Source organism: Dendrobates tinctorius, unplaced genomic scaffold (assembly GCF_039654945.1).
Source record: "Dendrobates tinctorius isolate UK_male_01 unplaced genomic scaffold, ASM3965494v1 ptg000016l, whole genome shotgun sequence".
Taxonomy (NCBI): Eukaryota; Metazoa; Chordata; class Amphibia; order Anura; family Dendrobatidae; genus Dendrobates; species Dendrobates tinctorius.
The window spans coordinates 18,847,002-18,867,305 of record NW_027361684.1 but is presented as its reverse complement, the minus strand read 5'-3'; the positions used below and the strand labels follow the sequence as shown (position 1 = coordinate 18,867,305).

General features: G+C 46.4%; 1 protein-coding gene across 4 annotated transcripts in view; it reads left to right on the top strand.

The window, feature by feature from the left end:
- Nucleotides 1-20,304, top strand: part of LOC141080379 (transmembrane protein 248) — a 45,546-nt gene that overhangs the window by 16,644 nt on the left and 8,598 nt on the right. For all 4 annotated transcript variants that reach the window (XM_073565542.1, XM_073565541.1, XM_073565540.1 and 1 more), the window contains exons 2-3: nucleotides 554-730; nucleotides 4,879-5,164. In XM_073565542.1, coding sequence (XP_073421643.1) covers nucleotides 569-730; nucleotides 4,879-5,164 — 448 coding nt within the window. In that variant the 5' untranslated portion in view covers nucleotides 554-568. The remainder of the gene's footprint in view (nucleotides 1-553; nucleotides 731-4,878; nucleotides 5,165-20,304) is intronic.

Sequence of the window (20,304 nt, the reverse complement as noted above, 5' to 3'; positions counted from 1 at the left end):
TGTCCCAGAGTACAGGACGATTTTCCCTCCTCACTAGTTTCACTTTCCATAGATCACTGTTCAGCGTGTGTCTGGGGGAGGAGCAGCTGGGTGGTTCTGCTCTCTGCAGTGAGGCTGCTAGAGGGGGAGGATTCGTTACTGTGTGATGAGGGCTTCTTCATGTGGTCGGGGAGGGCCTGTAGCTAAGGAGGGTGGGGTTGTTGCTATAGAGGGCATGTTTGGAGTAGAGTAGGAGGTTACGACCAGTTCTCATTTCAATGCCATAACACCCCCCCCCCCCCCCCCCTTGGACGTTCTATTCAGAATATGTAGAAAACCGTGCAAACTAGTGATAGAAAGTAAATTACTTATTGTCATAATTCTGCAGCCCAGATATGTACTGAGATTATGTGAAAAGCCCGGACAACCCCTTTAACATAAGCAATTTCATATTTGATTTTGGAGTCCCAATTACACATCCCGTATTGTCTCATAAAAGATGTCAAAGATGTCTTCATTTCATGCTCTGAGCAGTAGACAGTCCTGTGATACCGACTGTTCTTTCCATTCACAGGGCTTCTGCATCACAATGTTGCTGAACCTGCATCCCCTGGAGAACCTGAAGTCCTACATCAGTAGTCGGCCTCCTCTGGTGGTCTTTATGGTCAGCGTCAGTGGTATGGCCATAGCTTTCCTCACACTTGGCTACTTCTTCAAGATGAAGGAAATTAAGTCACCGGAGATGACCGAGGTACAACGTTTTGCTAGAAATCATACTTTTAAATTGATCTAAAATTTAAGTAGGTTTCATGGATTTTGTAGCTAAATCTTCATGTGTTGAATTTCCTCTTATATTATTAAAAAAAAAACTCTTGTCCTCTCATCCAACCAGTTACCCTGTTTTCTGGTAATTGTGGGGGAGGGGAGGGTTGACAAGAACCTTGAAGCACAGAAGAATGGGTGGGCTAATGTCAGATTAGAACATTCTCTTCCTTCTTGAGGAGAGCTGATTTGCATCCTTTATGAAAATATAAGACATCTATGAGAATGGTTTACCTATAGATCACTGGGCTACAAGCATGGCTTATAAAGTAAAGAAGTGAGCTGATACGCTCCACAGGATCGCTGCCAAAAAAGAAATAGGAGAATTCAGTGGGAAGGATAATTTCAGATGGAGCATAAAGAAGCCTTCCACTGCCATGGAGAACTGGGTAGCCGGAGAAATAATAACAGTACAATGGAAGGCAGCAATACAAATAATTATTATGCTTCCATCTTAAGGCATATCTGTATTTTCTACCCCATTAGTTAAAGGGAAGGTGCCATCCCCAAAAAAAAGAATTAATGTTTACATTTTCTTAAAAAATATTATCATTTGTTTTTAATTTTGTAAATCATAGAATCATAGAATTATAGAATCGTAGAGTTGGAAGGGACCTCCTGGGCCATCTGGTCCAACCCCCTGCTCAAAGCAGGATTCGCTAAATCATCCCAGTTAGATGTCTGTCCAGCCTCTGTTTGAAGACTTCCATTGAAGGAGAACTCACCACTTCTCGTGGCAGCCTGTTCCACTCATTGATCACTCTAACTGTCAAAAAGTTTTTTCTAATATCTAATCTGTGTTTCCTCCCATTCAGCTTCATCCCATTGCTTCTAGTCTTTCCTTGTGCAAATGAGAATAAAGTTGATCCTTCTACAATGTGACAGCCCTTTAGATATTTGTAGACAGCTATTAAGTCTCCTCTCAGTCTTCTCTTTTGCAAACTAAACCTTCCCAAATCCTGCAACCTTTCCTCATAAGACAGGGTTTGCAGACCGGTCACCATTCTGGTCGCTCTTTTCTGAACTTGCTCCAGTTTGTTGATGTCTTTTTTAAAATGTGGTGCCCAAAATTGGACACAATATTCCAGATGAGGTCTGACCAAAGAGGAGTAGAGGGAAATAATGACTTCACGTGATCTAGACTGTATGCTTCTGTTAATACATCCTAGAATTGCATTTGCCTTTTTTGCTGCTGCATCACACTGTTGACTCATATTCAGTCTGTGATCTATTAGTATACCCAAGTCTTTTTCACATGTGCTGTCACTTAGCCCTATTCCTCCCATTCTATATATGCTTTTTTCATTTTTATTTATATATATTTTATTTATTTATTTATTTTATTTATTTATATACATTTTATTTATATATATATTTATATATATTTTTATTTATATGAAAAATAATTTTAAAAAGTTTGGCATTTCCACTTGTTAACACTAGGGGGAGCAGATACTGAAATTTGGCACAAAAACCTAGTGTACTGTACAACTAGCTCACATTACTGTCCTGCAGTAATTATGGGCATAGTGTCCACGATGTTTGATTTTGATATATGATCATGCCCTAAAATGGACACTGTATGGGCGGAATCTGCTGACATGGGTGTGGTGTCACTCCTCTCCTCCCCTTCTGGGTGTTTGCTAAGGGAAAAGAGAGGATGACATCTAGGAACACAGTGAGCAGCCATTTTGATGGGGCCTGCAAAGTTATACTGACTGTCTTTTCATGTAAAGTCTGGATCAGAACAGGTCACCAATCAGCAGAAATGTTTCCTGGATTTCTGTGGAGCAGACAAGAAGACGGTCCATCCATGTGTATAAAACACAGCGCTCTATGTACAATCCCTGGCACCGAACAGGGTGCCCCCCACAGACCAGCACACTGCTCTCCTGAAATGCTCTGTGCTGCTGTCGCCCTGTTCCTTCCCCCATACGTCTCCCTCTGTGACCCCCCCCCCATAGACCAGCACACTGCTCTCCTGAAACACTCTGTGCTGCTGTCACCCTGCTCCTTCCTCCATATATCAGGCCCCTGTCGCCTCGCTTTCACACATCGCCAGGACAGGATCTGAGGAGAGGAATGGGGTCTTCGGTCACCGAGGATGGCAGGCAGCAAGGATTCTGGGAGCAGGGTGACAGCAGCACAGAGTATTTCAGGAGAGCAGTGTGCTGGTCTATGGGGGGCACACAGAGAGATATATGGTAGAGGGAGCAGAGTGACAGCAGCACACAGTATTTCAGGAGAGCAGTGCGCTGGTCTATGGGGGGGCACAGAGGGAGATATATGGGGGAGGAGCAGGGTGACAGCAGCACAGAGTATTTCAGGAGAGCAGTGCGGTGGTCTATGGGGGCACAGAGGGAGATATATGGGGGAGGAGCAGGGTGACAGCAGCACAGAGTATTTCAGGAGAGCAGTGCGGTGGTCTATGGGGGCACAGAGGGAGATATATGGGGGAGGAGCAGGGTGACAGCAGCACAGAGTATTTCAGGAGAGCAGTGCGCTGGTCTATGGGGGGCACAGAGGGAGATATATGGTGGAGGAGCAGGGAGACAGCAACACAGAAATCCAGGAAACATTTCTGCTGATTGATGGCCTGTTATGATCCAGACTTTGCATGCAAAGACCCCATTCCCCTCCTCAGATTCTGTCCTGGCGATGTATGAAAGCGAGGCGACAGGCGCAGTCCGGGGTGACGCTGGGGGGGAATGGAGCCATACAGTAACGATAAAAATGAGACCCCTCTCTTCAGCTGCCTCACCAGCCCTCCCCTGACTGCACCTAACTATTACCCCAGACCCGGGTGCAGGTGCTCAGCCAGAACCACCCTAGAATGGGTCCCCTTTTAGCAGATCACAAATAATACCGCCATATACTTCACACACAATGCAGCCATATAGATCATACACAATACCACCATGTAGATCACACATAAAACCAGCAGGGTGACAGCAGCACAGAGTATTTCAGGAGAGCAGTATCACACGGCAGAGAATTAGATACACGGCTCAGCAGACAGTATCACACAGGAGAGGATTAGATAGACGGTTCAGCAGTCAGTATCACACAGGAGAGGATTAGATACACGGTTCAGCAGTCAGTATCACACAGGAGAGGATTAGATACACGGCTCAGCAGGCAGTATCACAGGAGACAGTATTACAGATATGCCCACACTGGTGAAACTTCCAGCCCCCCCCAATTATACACTAGACTATGGGCTGTATATGTCACTGTCCTCCTCAGACAGCCATAAAATCTCTCATAAAAAGCAAAGGTGTCAGATTACCGGAGATCACTGGGGCTGTGTGTTAGGAGGGGGAGACAGAGCAGGAGGACAGTGGAGCTGGAGCAGGAAGCACGGTGCAGAAAGTGGAGCTCAGCAGATAGCACTGGGCTACAGTAAAATGGCGCCCAGCCACACCTACAGCAGTGAATGGTGCAGCCCACAGGGGCGTGCCCAGTTCACTGCTAATGAGGCTGCATGGTGGGGTCGGGAACCGACCGCAGTCTCCTATGTCCAGGGATATTTGCAGACAGTATGAGTCCTCCACAGATCTGCAAATCAAGATGGCAGCGCCCAGTGGCTACATTAAAACATTATTACAAACAAACCATAAATTCTAGTTAGTACAACATTTGCTGAAACAACATGTTTTGTTACTTACTCTTTTTTTGCAAATTATATAAAATTGCGGCACCTTTCCTTTAAAGAATTAAAGGGACTGTCCAGGACTAATATTGATACCTTGTGCTGCCGGAAATACATTGTTTGAAGCCAGATCATCACAGCGCCATACACTGTTTAGTGGCCGTTATTAGGTACTGCAGCACAGGTTCCAGCAAAATGTATAGGATTCGACTTGCAGTATCGGAGAACAGCCTACAAAGTGTAAGGAGCTGTGATGTTTTGGCTGCGTACACTGTGCATGGGGGTGGCAGGGGTCAGACTCTCACCGATCTGTTATTGATGACCTTCGCTAGGTTATCAATATTCAAGTCCCGGACCATCCCTTTAGCACATTAATATACTGACTTTCCTATCTGATGTATGAATACTTGCCTTACTGTCCGCAGGACTGGAACACGTTTCTCCTGAGGTTTAATAACCTGGACTTTTGTATATCTGAGAATGAGACATTGAAGCATCTCTTGAATGATACCACGCCACCGGAGAGTACAGTCACCAGTGGTCAGGGCCGCTCCTCTACACAGACACCACAAGCTTTAGAGGACACCGGACCCATAAACATTTCTGTAGCTGTTACCCTAACATTGGATCCACTGAAGCCTTTTGGAGGATATTCTCGAAATATAACACACCTGTGCTCCACAATTTTTGGCCACCAGATTGGGCTAACAGGTATCTGAGATTTTTCTTTTTTGTCTCCTTGTTGTCGTATATGCAAAACTTTGTTCTGTTATGCCATATCTACTGCCAATCTTAAAGGGAGCTTGTCAGCAGGATTGTGCACAGTAACCTACAGACAGTGTCAGGTCAGCGCCATTATACTGATTAAAATGATACCTTCGTTGATTAAATCAGTCTTGTGATTTTTGTGTAATTAATGATATGCTAGTGCCCCGGTGCAGCTTTTTGGGGGGGTGGGGGGGGCTTCATGTGGCGCTCTGCTTAGGTCTACATCTGTATGGGTTTATGACAGTTCACTGATCCCTCAGTGACCTGCCCCCTATTTTATATACTGAATATAATATGTATTGAAGAAAAAAAATCACATTCAGCAGACAGGAGCCTGCGCTGCAGCATGATCACATTTATAATATGCATTAAATTGTTTTATGTAGTGATATACATTAATTCTGAAAAGAAAAAATCTTCAAAAAGGTGCCGACGCATAAGCAACTATCGGCGATACTGCGCAGGTGCCATCTTGGTGGAGACAATTTTTTTTTTTTTTTCCTCTAGCTAAATGGCACCGGAAGTGTTTTTTTTTTTCCCCAGAATAAATGTATATTGCTACATAAAACAACTTAATGCAAATTATAAGATGCAATCACGCTGCAGCGCAGGAGCCGGGGCCTGCTGAATGTGATATTTTATTTTTTTTTTGTTCCAATACATATTATTTTCCGTATGTATACTATGAGTCAGGTCAGTGAGGGGATTCAGTGATCTGTCAGAAGCCATTCAGATGAATAGTTAAGCAGAGCATCACATGGAGATTTTCACACACACACACACACACACACACACACACACACACACACACACACACACACACACACACACGCCACCCCGGAGCACAAGGATATCATTACTTGAAAACTACAAATACAGATTACACAACAACCACAAGACGGATTTAATCAACCCAGGTATCATTTTAATCACTATAACTGCACAGACTTGACACTGTCTTTAGGTTACTCCATACAATCCTGCTGGCAATTGCCCTTTAACCGGTTCCCGACCTGTGACACAGCGTATGCGTCATGAAAGTCGGTGCCAATCCGGCCTATGAAGCATACCCTGTGTCATGAATTCAAAGCCCCCCTGCGGGTCGGGTGACCAGGGTCAATGAAAGGTCACAAGACCCGCAGATACAGGGGGCTTTGTATTCACCACAGGGGGCGTCACTTCGCCCCCACGTGGCTACGATCGCTCTGATTGGCTGTTAAAAGTGAAACAGCCAATCAGAGCGATAGTAATATTTCATTAATGAAAATTGATGAAATATTACAATCCAGCCATGGCCAATGCTGCTGTAGCATCGGCCATGGCTGGAGACACCGATTCGCCCCCCCGCCACTGAATGACAGCGGCGATCTGCCGCCGCTGTCATCATCTGTCCCCCCTCCCATTCCCTCCGCTCCCCGCCAGTTTCCGATAACCCCCTCACCCACTCTCACCGCCCCCTGTCGCTCCCGGTGTCCGGCGGGTCCGGTTCATGGGCGCCGCCATCTTGGAAAATGGCGGGCGCATGCGCAGTGCGCCCGCCCGAATCTGCCGGCTGCAGATTCCATTATTTCATTTTGATCACTCTCACAGTGATCAAAATGAAATAAAAAGTAAATGAACCCCCCGATTATCACCCCCATAGGTAGGCATAACTAATAAAATAAAGAAAATATTTTTATTTTTCCGTTAGGGTTGGAAAGAGGGTTAGGGTTGGAAAGAGGGTTAGGGTTGGAAAGAGGGTTAGGGTTGGAAAGAGGGTTAGGGTTGGAAAGAGGGTTGGGGTTGGAAAGAGGGTTGGGGTTGGAAAGAGGGTTGGGGTTGGAAAGAGGGTTGGGGTTGGAAAGAGGGTTGGGGTTGGAAAGAGGGTTGGGGTTGGAAAGAGGGTTGGGGTTGGAAAGAGGGTTGGGGTTGGAAAGAGGGTTGGGGTTGGAAAGAGGGTTGGGGTTGGAAAGAGGGTTGGGGTTAGAATTAGGGTTAGGCTTGTGGTTAGTGTTATGGTTAGGGTTGGGGTTAGGGGTGTGTTGGGGTTAGGATTAGGGTTAAGGATGTGTTGGGGTTAGGGTTGTGGTTAGGGGTGTGTTGGGGTTAGGGTTGGAGTTAGAATTGAGGGGTTTCCACTGTTTAGGCACATCAGGGGGTCTCCAAACGCGATATGGTGCAACCATTGATTCCAGCCAATTTTGCGTTCAAAAAGTCAAACGGTGCTCCCTCCCTTCCAAGCCCCGACGTGTGCCCAAACAGTGGTTTACCCCCACATATGGGTTATCAGCGTACTCAGGAAAAATTGCACAACAACTTTTGTTGACTAATTTCTCCTGTTACCCTTGGGAAAATAAAAAATTGGGGGCTAAAAAATTATTTTTGTGGAAAAAAAGTTTTTTTTCATTTTCACGTCTCTGCATTATAAACCTCTGTGAAGCACTTGGGGGTTGAAAGTGCTCACCATACATCTACATAAGTTCCTTGGAAGGTCTAGTTTCCAAAATGGGGTCACTTGTGGGGGGTTTCCACTGTTTAGGCACATCAGGGGCTCTGCAAACGTAATGACGACCGCAGACTATTCCATCAAAGTCTGCATTTCAAAACGTCACTACTTCCATTCCGAGCCCTGACGTGTGCCCAAACAATGGTTCCCCTACACATATGGGGTATCGGCGTACTCAGGACAAACTGGACAACAACTTTTGGGGTCCAATTTCTCCTGTTACCCTTGTGAAAAAAAAAATTGCGGGCTAAAAATAATTTTTTTTGAGGGGGAAAAAAGATTTTTTATTTTCATGGCTCTGCGTTACAATCTTCTGTGAAGCACTACAGGGTTCAACGTGCTCACCACACATCTAGGCAAGTTCCTTATGGGGTCTAGTTTCCAAAATGGGGTCATTTGTGGGGGGTTTCCACAGTTTAGGTACATCAAGGGCTCTGCAAATGTAACATGATGCCCGCAGACCATTCCATCAAGTCTGCATACCAAAACGTCACCACTTCCCTTCCGAGCCCTGACATGGGCCCATACAGTGGTCATCCCCCACATATGGGGTATCGGCGTACTCAGGACAAACTGGACAACAACTTTTGGGGTCCAATTTATCCTGTTACCCTTGTGAAAAAAAAAATAGCGGGCTAAAAACCATTTTTTTTTGAGGGGGAAAAAATGATTTTTTACTTTCACAGCTCTACGTTATAAACTTCTGTGAAGCACTTGGGGGTTCAAGGTGCTCACCACACATCTAGATAAGTTCCTTGGGGGGTCTAGTTTCCAAAATAGGGTCACTTGTGGGGGGTTTCTACTGTTTAGGCACACAGGGGCTCAGCAAATGTAACATCACGCCCGCAGACCATTCCATCAAAGTCAGCATTTCAAAATGTCACTACTTCCCTGCTGAGCCCCAACGTGTGCCCAAACAGTGGTTCCCCCTCCCCCCCCCCCCCCCCCCCCCCCCCACATATGGGGTACCAGCGTACTCAGGACAGACTGGACAACAACTTTTGGGGTCCAATTTATCCTAGTACCCTTGTGAAAATAAAAAGTTGCCGACTAAAAAATTTTTTTTTAGGGAAAAAAAAAGATTTTTTATTTTCACTGCTCTGCATTATAAACTTCTGTGAATCACCTGGGGGTTCAAAGTGCTCACTATGCATCTAGATAAGTTCCTTAGGGGGTCTAGTTTCCAAACTGGGGTCATTTGTGGGGGAGCTCCAAAGTTTACGCACACAGGGGATCTCCAAACACGACGTGGTGTCCGCTAACGATTGGAGCTAATTTTCTTTTCAAAAAGTCAAATGGCGCTCATTCCCTTCTGCGCCCTGCCGTGCACCCAAACAGTGGCCCCCCCCACATATGGGGTACCAGCGTACTCGGGACAATCTGGACAACTTTTGTGGTCCAATTTCTCCTGTTACCCTTGTGAAAATAAAAAATCATTTTTGAGGAAAAAAAATGATTTTTTATTTTCACTGCTCTATGTTATAAACTTTTGTGAAGCACTTGGGGGTTCAAAGTGCTCACTACACATCTAGATAAGTTCTTTACGGGGTCTGGTTTCCAAAATGGTGTCACTTGTGGGGGAGCTCCAATGTTTAGGCACACAGGGGCTCTCCAAACGCGACATGGTGTCCGATAACGATTGGAGCTAATTTTCCATTCAAAAAGTCAAATGGCGCTCCTTCCCTTCCGGGCCCTGCCGTGCACTCAAACAGTGGTTTATGACCACATATGAGGTATCGGAGTACTCAGGAGAAATTGCCCAACAAATTTTAGGATCCATTTTATCCTGTTGCCCATGCAAAAATGAAAAAATTGAGGCTAAAAGATAATTTTTGTGAAAAAAAAGTACTTTTTTTTTTTTTTTTACTGATCAATTTGAGAAGCACCTGGGGGTTCAAAGTGATCACTATGCATCTAGATAAGTTCCTTGGGGGTCTAGTTTCCAAAATGGGGTCACTTTTGGGGGAGCTCCAGTGTTTAGGCACACAGCGACTCTCCAAACGTGACATGGCAAGCGCTAAATATTCCAGCATATTTTCCATTCAAAAAGTCAAATGGCGCTCCTTCCCTTCTGAGCCCTGCCGTGCGCCCAAACAGTGGTTTATGACCACATATGAGGTATCTGTGTACTCAGGGGAAATTGCCCAACACATTTTAGGATCCATTTTATCCTGTTGCCCATGTGAAAATGAAAAAAATTGATGCTGAAAGAAAATTTGTGTTGGAAAAATTAAAATGTCCATTTTTTCCTTCCACATTGCTTTAGCTGCTGTGAAACACCTGAAGGGTTAATAATCTTCTTGAATGTGGTTTTGAGTAGCTTGAGGGGTTCAGTTTTTAGAATGGTGTCAATTTTGGGTATTTTCTGCCATGTAGACCCCTCAAAGTGACTTCAAATGTGAGGTGGTCCCTAAAAAAAATGGGTTTTGTAAATTTTGTTGTAAAAATGAGAAATCACTGGTCAACTTTTAACCCTTATAACTTCCTAACAAAAAAATATTTTGCTTCCAAAATTGTGCTGATGTAAAGTAGACATGTGGGAAATGTTATTTAGTAACTATTTTGTGTCACATAACTCTATAGTTTAACAGAATAAAAATTCAAAATTTGAAAATTGCAAAGTTTTCGCCAAATTTCTGATTTTTCACAAATAAACGCAAAAATTATCGACCTAAATTTACCACTAACATGAAGCCCAATATGTCACGTAAAAACAATCTCAGAATCGCTAGGATGCGTTGAAGCGTTCCAGAGTTGTTACCTCATAAAGGGACACTGGTCAGAATTGCAAAAAATGGCCAGGTCATTTAAGGTGAAACTAGGCTGGGTCATGAAGGGGTTAAATGTGATTGCACTACTTTGCTTGCTGTAAAATCTCAGCACACAATTTTAGATCACAGAAAAGGAAAAAAAAAAGCCAAATGTCACCATTATGGCTTATATCAGCTGTATAAAACTATGCGCTGGACAAATTGGCTTTGATGGGAATCTGAGCTCTGGGATCCACATTGATGGCTTAGATTAAAGGAGCTTTTCTCTGTAAGGTAAGTGGGCTCCAAACACTTTTATATACATAAGAAACAAATCTAGCAGGTACTCTCCTCCCCCGGTCCAGCAATGGGTCTTATCCCCTGCTCCGGTCTCAGTGTGTTATCTGCAGCAGTGATGACATGTTGACTGTGTGCATCACTGCTTCAGGCTATTGCTGAACTCGGCGGCTTGTGCCATCTACATTGGCAAAGGTGCTCAATTCAGGGATTGGCTGCAGCGGTGTTGTCAGTTGTCAAAAAAACCTCATTGCTGCAGCCAGAACACAGAGACCAGAGTGGAGAGCTGGAGCTATACCGTGGAGGGCAAGTATCTGCTATCTCATGTTACATTTTAAAATGTATTTGGGGTCCACTTTTCTTAAAATGGAAAACCCCACATGTGAAAACTGGCTGTACACTGCCACGCCAGTCTATAGGCCATCTTCACCTCTCGCAGATAAAGTGAGTGCGAGTCATAAAGGCAAATGACGCTGTTAAATGTCAAAAGTTGTGGGTTTTTTTTTGTTTTTTTTATTGGTTGATACTTTAATTTCTTAACAGTTGATGACTTCCTTACTAGTCATCTGCTAAATGTATTTCCAGGTCACCACCTGACAGCACCCTGGAGGACGTCCTTCTCATCCGTAGTGGGACAGGAAACCACGAGAGTTTAAAAGGATCCTCCCCCTACCATCCCTAAGTGATTTTCCTGTCCCACTGCAGGTAGGAACGACGAGAGTATCCGAGAGTTCCTTGTAGATGGTCAGGATCGGGGGGGCACAGCCTTTTCCCTTCCTACCTGGAGATATCTGCAGCTGACACCCGACAGAGGGTCCCTCAGCTACTCCGGTGTAGCGCTGCTCCCGGATGCCGGGTCGCTTCCTCCTGACGGGGGCTCTCGACCCTGGACGCCACCACTGCAGCCGCCTCTGGGGAGTCTTCCATGCCCACAAGCGGTCCACCGGCAGCTACAGGGCCTTCCCTGCCTGTCCCGGAGAGTTCGTGCTGGAGGAGAGGCGGACCGGAGGTAACAGGCGCGCATCACGGACCGGGGGAAGCCGCCCCACCGGAGGAGGACGCGCAGCCCGGGGAGCGCGTCGCAGGGCGTGTGGCGCAGGTCGGGGAGCGCGTCGCCGGCGGGAGCACGTCACTTCCGGTCGTGTCATCGGCTGGGACGCGTCACGTCCGGTCACGGCGCCACTAAGGCCTTCGACAGCGACCGGTCAGTACCACACACAGCAGCGGTATAGGCCCACCAGGGAGGTGGGCAGGCGTCCGGAGGAGCAGGTCGGCAGCAGCACAGTGGTACGCAGGCTCTACTCCAGAAGGGCCAGGTGCAGAGAGCCAGGAGGCCCGTCATAGCTTATGGATGTGTATTTCCACAGTGGCAGCAGCGGCGGTTTCCATCACTACAAGAAGATGGAGGACCAGGCTAAGACTGAGGTGGGAGGAGACAGCCAGGGTCACGTGAGTAACCTCTGAAAGAGGTCACTGCAGACCCCGTAATGATTGACCCCTCAGAACCCCGTATTTTGTATGTTCTAGGGGGGAGCCTCAACCTCTGAGAGAAAGGAACCTAAACGGAAAGATAAAAAGTGTCCGGTTTGCGCTAAGAAGCTGAAGGACACGTGGCAAAAGACCCTCTGTGACGCCTGTGCAAGGCGTGTAGTGGGGGAGGAACAGGCTACCTTCATGTCTAACATGAGAGCGATAATCGGGGAGGAAGTACATGCCTCAGTATCTGGTCTAGCCACTCCCCAGACCCCACAGCCGAATCCCCAGTTATCCAGGAAAAGACAGAGGGAGTCGGATACGTCATCCGAAGACATTATATCCGAGTCAGACGCAGAGGAAGAAGAGATCAGAGAGCACCCAGAAAGGGGAAGGAAATACCTGTTTTCGTCGGGGGATACAGACGAACTATTGGGGGCGGTGCGGCAGACTATGCAGATTCAGGAACCCCCTCCTTCCCTTTCGATACAGGACGAGATGTTCGGAGGGTTACGCTCCCAAACTTCGATGGTCTACCCAGTAAATGCCCACATACGGGCGATGATACTGGAGGAATGGGAGGAGGCGGAGAAAAGGTTAACTATCCCTAGAGACTTCAGATTGCGTCTGCCGTTTGACCCTGAGGAGGTCAAAGTCTGGGAGGAAGTCCCTAAGATAGACATCCCCGTAGCAAAAGTATCAAAAAAGATGGCAATTCCGTTCGAGGATTCCTCAAGTTTGAAGGAACCCCTAGATCAGAAAGCAGATGGGCTCTTAAAGAAGGCTTGGGAAAGCTCAGCTGCGGTCATAAAAACGAATATAGCCGCGACATCGGTTGCACGCTCCATGCATCTATGGATAGATGACCTGGAGGAGCACCTGTCAGAACCCCGAGGGAAACCATCCTGAAGTCCCTTCCTTTACTTAAGTTAGCTACGGGGTTTTTGGCCGACGCCTCAGCAGAATCAATTAGATTCACGGCCAGAAGCCAGGCCTTATCCAACACGGCCAGAAGAGCTATCTGGCTTAAGAGTTGGACGGGCGAAATGCAGTCAAAAAATAAACTGTGCTCAATTCCCTTCTCTGGGGGCAGGGTCTTTGGGCCCGTACTCGACGACATCTTAGAGAAGGCGTCAGACGAAAAAAAGGGGTTCCCAGAAGAGAAACGTGAAAGATACCATCCCTTTCGTAGACCCCGTTACAACCAGAGAACGGACTACAGGGGGAAATCGGGTCGATGGAGCTACCCCAAAGGAGGCGAGGGTAGAAATAGGTACAGAGATAACATCTTTTCCGGCCCAGGGTCCAGATCCCGGAAGAAATGACGCCACCAGAGTAGGGGGGTGATTGCTCAAATTCTCGGGAGAATGGCGGAAAGTCACCTCCAGCCCCTGGGTATTACAGGTCATCTCGGGTACAAAATAGAGTTCAACTCCCTGCCCCCGAACAGATTTTTAGTAACCAGTTCTTGCCTCAGTTCAGCTTCCCCCATGTGGTTGGACATTCAAGATCGCCTAGACATAGAAGCGGTGACTCCGGTTCCCACTCATGAGGAAGGCAGAGGGCACTACTCGAGCCTCTTCGCGATTAAAAAAAAACCTTCGGGGGAAACCCGAACTATAATAAACCTCAAACCCCTAAACAAATGGGTAACTTACAGGCGCTTCAAAATGGAATCGATAAAATCTACGATTCCTCTTCTAGGGAAGGGCGTGGTAATGTGCACGTTAGATCTAAAAAAACCACGTATTACCATGTCCCTATCCACCCGGATCACCAAAGATACCTCAGGTTCGCGGTCGAAAGAGACGGCACAATATACCACTATCAATTTCGCTGCCTAGCATCAGCCCCGAGGGTCTTCACAAAAATATGATAGAGGTAGTGGCCCACCTAAGGGCCCGAAACATCACGGTGGTCCTGTATTTAGACGACTTCCTGATTATAGCCGATTCAGTAACCCAGCTCAGGGTCAACTGTCAATCCTCAATCTCCACGCTGCAGAATTTAGGATGGGTCGTAAATTGGTCAAAGTCAGATCTTATGCCCAAACCCAGAATAAAATACTTGGGGGTCATGTTAGACTCAGAAAGGAGAGTGTCTTATCTACCAACCGAAAAGCAGACCTCGATACCGAAGAAAATTCGTCAGTTCTCAAAGAGTTGGGTATCGGTCAGAGACGCAATGAGAGTCCTGGGGCTGATGACTACTTGCATTTCTTGTGTCAGATGGAGTCAGTTCCACTCCCGTGACCTGCAACACACGGTCCTAGGGTCCTGGGGCAGAAAACAGTCCTCACTGGACAGCAAGATACCGTTAACCCGCCGGGCCAGAAGATCTCTACCATGGTCTACCGTGCCGAGAAGCCTAAAGACGGGTGTCTCTTGGGTTCAGACCCCAGAGGTGGTAGTGACAACGGATGAAAGCCTATTCGGCTGGGGCGGACACGTCGCAGGAAAGTACTACCAGGGGCGATGGAGTCCGGAGGACAGCAGAAGATCCTTCAACATCAGAGAATTACAGGCGGTCTGGAAAGTGCTGCTCGTTGCCGGGTCTCACGTGAAGAACAAACACGTCAAAATTCTGTCGGACAACACGACAACAGTGGCCTTTCTCCGTCACCAAGGCGGACCAAGACATCCAATACTCCCGGCCTTATCAGATCAGATTTTCAGATGGGCAGAGAAAGAGGTCCTCTCAATCTCGGCCGTGCATCTGGAGGGCTCCTGGATCCAGATCGCGGACTTCCTCAGCAGGAGAAGGATAACTGCAACAGACTGGGAGCTCAACGACGAGGTGTTCAGCAGCCTGTGCGACCGTTGGGGACAACCAACAGTAGACCTGTTCGCGGACAAAGGGAACGCAAAACTCAGGACCTTTTATTCCCAGAACCCCCTGGGAAATCCGGCAGGAATAGATGCCTTATCACAATCCTGGAGCAGGGGCCTGTTGTATGCCTTCCCGCCCCTAGCCCTCATTCCACGAGTCCTCAGGAAAATCTGCGAGGACGGAGCCAGCGTCATATTGGTAGTTCCCTACTGGCCAGGAAGAAGTTGGTTTCCCCTGCTCAGAAAGCTGGCGGACGAGTAACCCGTTCTCCTACCAAGAAGGAAAGATCTCCTCCATCAAGGTCCGGTCATACATCAATTAAACTCATATATTTATTCCCTAAAAATGATACTTTATTATTTAAAAACCACGAGTGTGGTATACACCAGAAAAAATGTGACAGAAAATGAAAATAAACAAAAGTGTTCAAACAAAGCCCACACTGCGGTGACACCTTCGAGTCCCTAATTCGTTGCTGAGCTGTACCCTGCCTAGCCGCGGAGGTTGGCACTCTAGGGGGGAACGTTGTGGCGCCCCCGCTCACGATGGCTATCCCTGGGGGCCCTGACAAACCCTACAGCCACTAGTGGTCCCTTCTACCCAATATATAAGGGACCCCTACTACTAAACAGAGATCAAACCTGCTCTATAGAGGACCCTGTGTCCCAAAGAAAGAGGTTAAAAATAATTTAGAACACACATGGCATTAGGTGGTCATATTAATGTCCCACAAAAAAGCAAACAGCCATAAGGCAAAACGATGGGATAAAACAATTCAGATAATGCCTAAATCTTGTACAAAAGATTCATAACCAAGAGAGGCACTTATTACATTTGACTCAATGATAAGCCATGGCCCAAAATAAAGCCATCAACAGTATCCCATTGTTAAAAGTATAGGGAACGCAGAGCTGCAACAGCGGTACTTATCTGCGTTTGTCGCCACCTGCCATCCAGTAGTTAATGCCTCAACGCGTTTCGTCTTCTATGGCTCATCAGGAGGCCTGATGCTGCGATAATTTGTGTCCCATAAAGGTGCAAATAGCTTACCGATATTCAATACTGCTCCACTCTTTAAACCTGCCGCGCAGAGCCTAAGCTCCGCCCACTCATATCCTATGGCATCTCTGAGCGCCACCCATTTACTGTTGCTCCAATCAGCTATCGGATCTCTCATGCAGCGTCATGATGACCAATCATGTGTCCCCCACACATAGGGTTCCCCAGCACTCTCCAATCGTCCGGGCTTAGACTGGTTACCGCATCTGACGTGAATGCAGCGTCGCTGCTGACTCACCAATCACATGTCCTTAGACAAAGAGTCTCACGGCAATCGCCAATCACTGCACCTCAGACATATTGTCCGCTCTGAGATATATCCCCATATACACAGTAAACGCCCCACAAACCAGGCATGTATGTCCACATCACTATATTTGACCTACAATCTCATGCCTAATGGTCTCATTAAATGTTACCTATATTACATTAATAATTAGCGTTTTGCTCGGTATGTAAAATCGCATAATACCCTTCAGCAATGTGAGCAGGCGTTAACCATCAGGAGGTCAGAAAGGTCCTGTCTAAGCACTGGCATGTTCTCAGGTTGGATCCAGATTTGAAAAATATAATTGGTGAGCGTCCCAACATTACCTTTAGAAAGGGTAAATCAATTAGGGATATGTTGGTCCACAGCCAATATAGGAGACCATTGGCTGGTGGTACCTGGCTAGACAGGAGACCATGTGGTTTTTTTAAATGCGGGGACTGTAGTTTTTGCAAATATATGAGACCGGGGAAGTCTTTTTGTAGTGCAAGTACTGGTAAGATGTTTTTTCAACGTGACTTCTCAAATTGCAAAACTACAGGGGTCATTTATATGGCCACATGTTCATGCCCTAAAAATTATATAGGGAAGACCAGGAGAGAATTCAGAAGAAGAGTGGGAGAACATCTTGGGGACATCAGACATAAAAGAGAAACCCCGCTTGCTAAGCACATGTGGATGTGTCATAAAGGTGACCCCGGTGACATAAAATTCTGTGTTATAGAGGTAGTCAATGTGAACCCAAGAGGAGGGAATTTGGATAAGGTGATTCTTAGGAGAGAATATGAATGGATATTCAGGATGGAGTCACTCGAGCCGAGGGGGCTGAATGAACAACTGTTATATGCCTGTTTCTTATGAGCCACAATTGAATAATATGTTCCCTTCTTTGAGGATACCGGCCTTCTGGGTTTTGTTTTGTTGGTTCCCTGCTATAGTGGAATCTCTATGCATTGTCGTGGAATATTGAATATATATAAAATCTCCCTCTTTACTGCCGTAGTTATATATCCACTCCCTAAATGATTTATGAGCAAGTTTAATCCTCACCCCGGTTGCATATAAATAAGGTCCTCACTACATGACTTTGATAGGGCAGTTGCATATTTATAATATTGTAGTGATCTATGAATTTGATCATCCTTACAACGCATGCATTGTCTGTAGTGAGTAATAAGTCAGATATCTATATACATATGTTTCACAGTGACTACTTTGGGAGAAGCGGATACCTTGGATTGAATTTGATGTGGTAGGTGCATATCGACGCCTGTTCACATTTTGAAAGGTTATGATGCGATTTATGTGTGTCTAGCTCTGCGCGAAGTATGAGTGTAATACAGTTACCACATTGTAACCAGACTGCCAAGTATGGGATCATAGGTCATTTGTTGATTACATATGATGAGGTAGTTATATATAGACGCCTGCTCACATTGCTGAAGGGTATTATGCGATTTTACATACCGAGCAAAACGCGAATTATTAATGTAATATAGGTAACATATTTAATGAGACCGTTAGGCATGAGATTGTAGGTCAAATATAGTGATGTGGACATACATGCCTGGTTTGTGGGGCGTTTACTGTGTATATGGGGATATATCTCAGAGCGGACAATATGTCTGAGGTGCAGTGATTGGCGATTGCCGTGAGACTCTTTGTCTAAGGACATGTGATTGGTGAGTCAGCAGCGACGCTGCATTCACGTCAGATGCGGTAACCAGTCTAAGCCCGGACGATTGGAGAGTGCTGGGGAACCCTATGTGTGGGGGACACATGATTGGTCATCATGACGCTGCATGAGAGATCCGATAGCTGATTGGAGCAACAGTAAATGGGTGGCGCTCAGAGATGCCATAGGATATGAGTGGGCGGAGCTTAGGCTCTGCGCGGCAGGTTTAAAGAGTGGAGCAGTATTGAATATCGGTAAGCTATTTGCACCTTTATGGGACACAAATTATCGCAGCATCAGGCCTCCTGATGAGCCATAGAAGGCGAAACGCGTTGAGGCATTAACTACTGGATGGCAGGTGGCGACAAACGCAGATAACTACCGATGTTGCAGCTCTGCGTTCCCTATACTTTTAACAATGGGATACTGTTGATGGCTTTATTTTGGGCCATGGCTTATCATTGAGTCAAATGTAATAAGTGCCTCTCTTGGTTATGAATCTTTTGTACAAGATTTAGGCATTATCTGAATTGTTTTATCCCATCGTTTTGCCTTATGGCTGTTTGCTTTTTTGTGGGACATTAATATGACCACCTAATGCCATGTGTGTTCTAAATTATTTTTAACCTCTTTCTTTGGGACACAGGGTCCTCTATAGAGCAGGTTTGATCTCTGTTTAGTAGTAGGGGTCCCTTATATATTGGGTAAAAGGGACCACTAGTGGCTGTAGGGTTTGTCAGGGCCCCCAGGGATAGCCATCGTGAGCGGGGGCGCCACAACGTTCCCCCCTAGGGTGCCAACCTCCGCGGCTAGGCAGGGTACAGCTCAGCAACGAATTAGGGACTCGAAGGTGTCACCTCAGTGTGGGCTTTGTTTGAACACTTTTGTTTATTTTCATTTTCTGTCACATTTTTTCTGGTGTATACCACACTCGTGGTTTTTAAATAATAAAGTATCATTTTTAGGGAATAAATATGAGTTTATTTGAGAACCCTTGAAGGATTATATTTCCGGTCATACATCAAAAACCAGAAGCCTTCCAGCTGTCAGCCTGGATCCTGAGCGGCAGATCCTAAAAGCAAGGGGTCTATCGGACGAAGTCATCTCTACCCTACAAGCAAGTAGGAAACCCGCGACCACGGCAATATATAATAAAATCTGGAAAAAATTCTGCAGCTTCTGTGGAGAGGAGACAGTCGGAACTGACCAGCCTGACATCCCGAAAATACTCGACTTCTTGCAGGAAGGGTTCAGGAAAGGCCTTAGACCCAGTACTCTGAGAGTGCATATAGCAGCCTTGAGCGTGTTCTACGACTCAGCTCTGTCGGCACACCCGTGGGTAGCCCGGTTCTCAAGAGAGGTACAGAGACTTAAACCTTTAATTAGAGCATACCACCTTGGGACCTCAACCTTGTCCTCAATATGCTATGCAAGCAGCCATTTCAGATAGGGGCAGAAATGAGTCTGGGTAATCTCTCTTTCAAAACATCTTTTTTAGTGGCAGTCACCTCAGTCAAGAGGTTGGGAGAACTGCAGGCCTTATCGACCCGGGATCCCTACTTACAGGTGTTTAGTGACCGCTTAGTCTTAAGACTCGACCCGGCCTTCCTCCCCAAAGTTGTCTCAAACTCCAACATGAATCAGGAGGTAGTACTCCCTTCTTTTTTCCAGTCTCCCAAGAATAGCAGGGAAAAAGCCTACCATAACTTGGATGTAAGGGAAACTGTACTCGGGTATCTGGACGCAACTAGACCCTGGAGACAGGATAGCAACCTCTTCGTCCAATACAGAGGTCCTAACAAGGGGAAGAAGGCGTCAAAATCGAAAATAGCAAGGTGAATTAGATCCACTATTAGCATAGCCTACAGAGCACAGGGTCAGATTCCCCCAGGGAACCTTAAAGCCCACTCAACCAGAGCCATGGCGACATCATGGGCAGAAAGGGGGGGGCTTCGGCAGAACCGATCTGCAGGGCAGCGTCCTGGACCAGTCTTAGTACTTTCTCCAAGCACTATAAACTAGACATAGCGTCCACACAGCTTGCATTTGGGAGAAAAGTACTCCACGCAGTAGTCCCGCCCTAGGACCAATATACTTTAGTACTTCTCCAGGGTGCTGTCAGGTGGTGACCTGGAAAACGGTAATTAGACCTACCGGTAATTGTGTTTCCAGGAATCCATCCTGTCAGCACTGTTAGATCCCTCCCGATAATACTTTCCATACAACTGTGATGTAACATGTGTATGA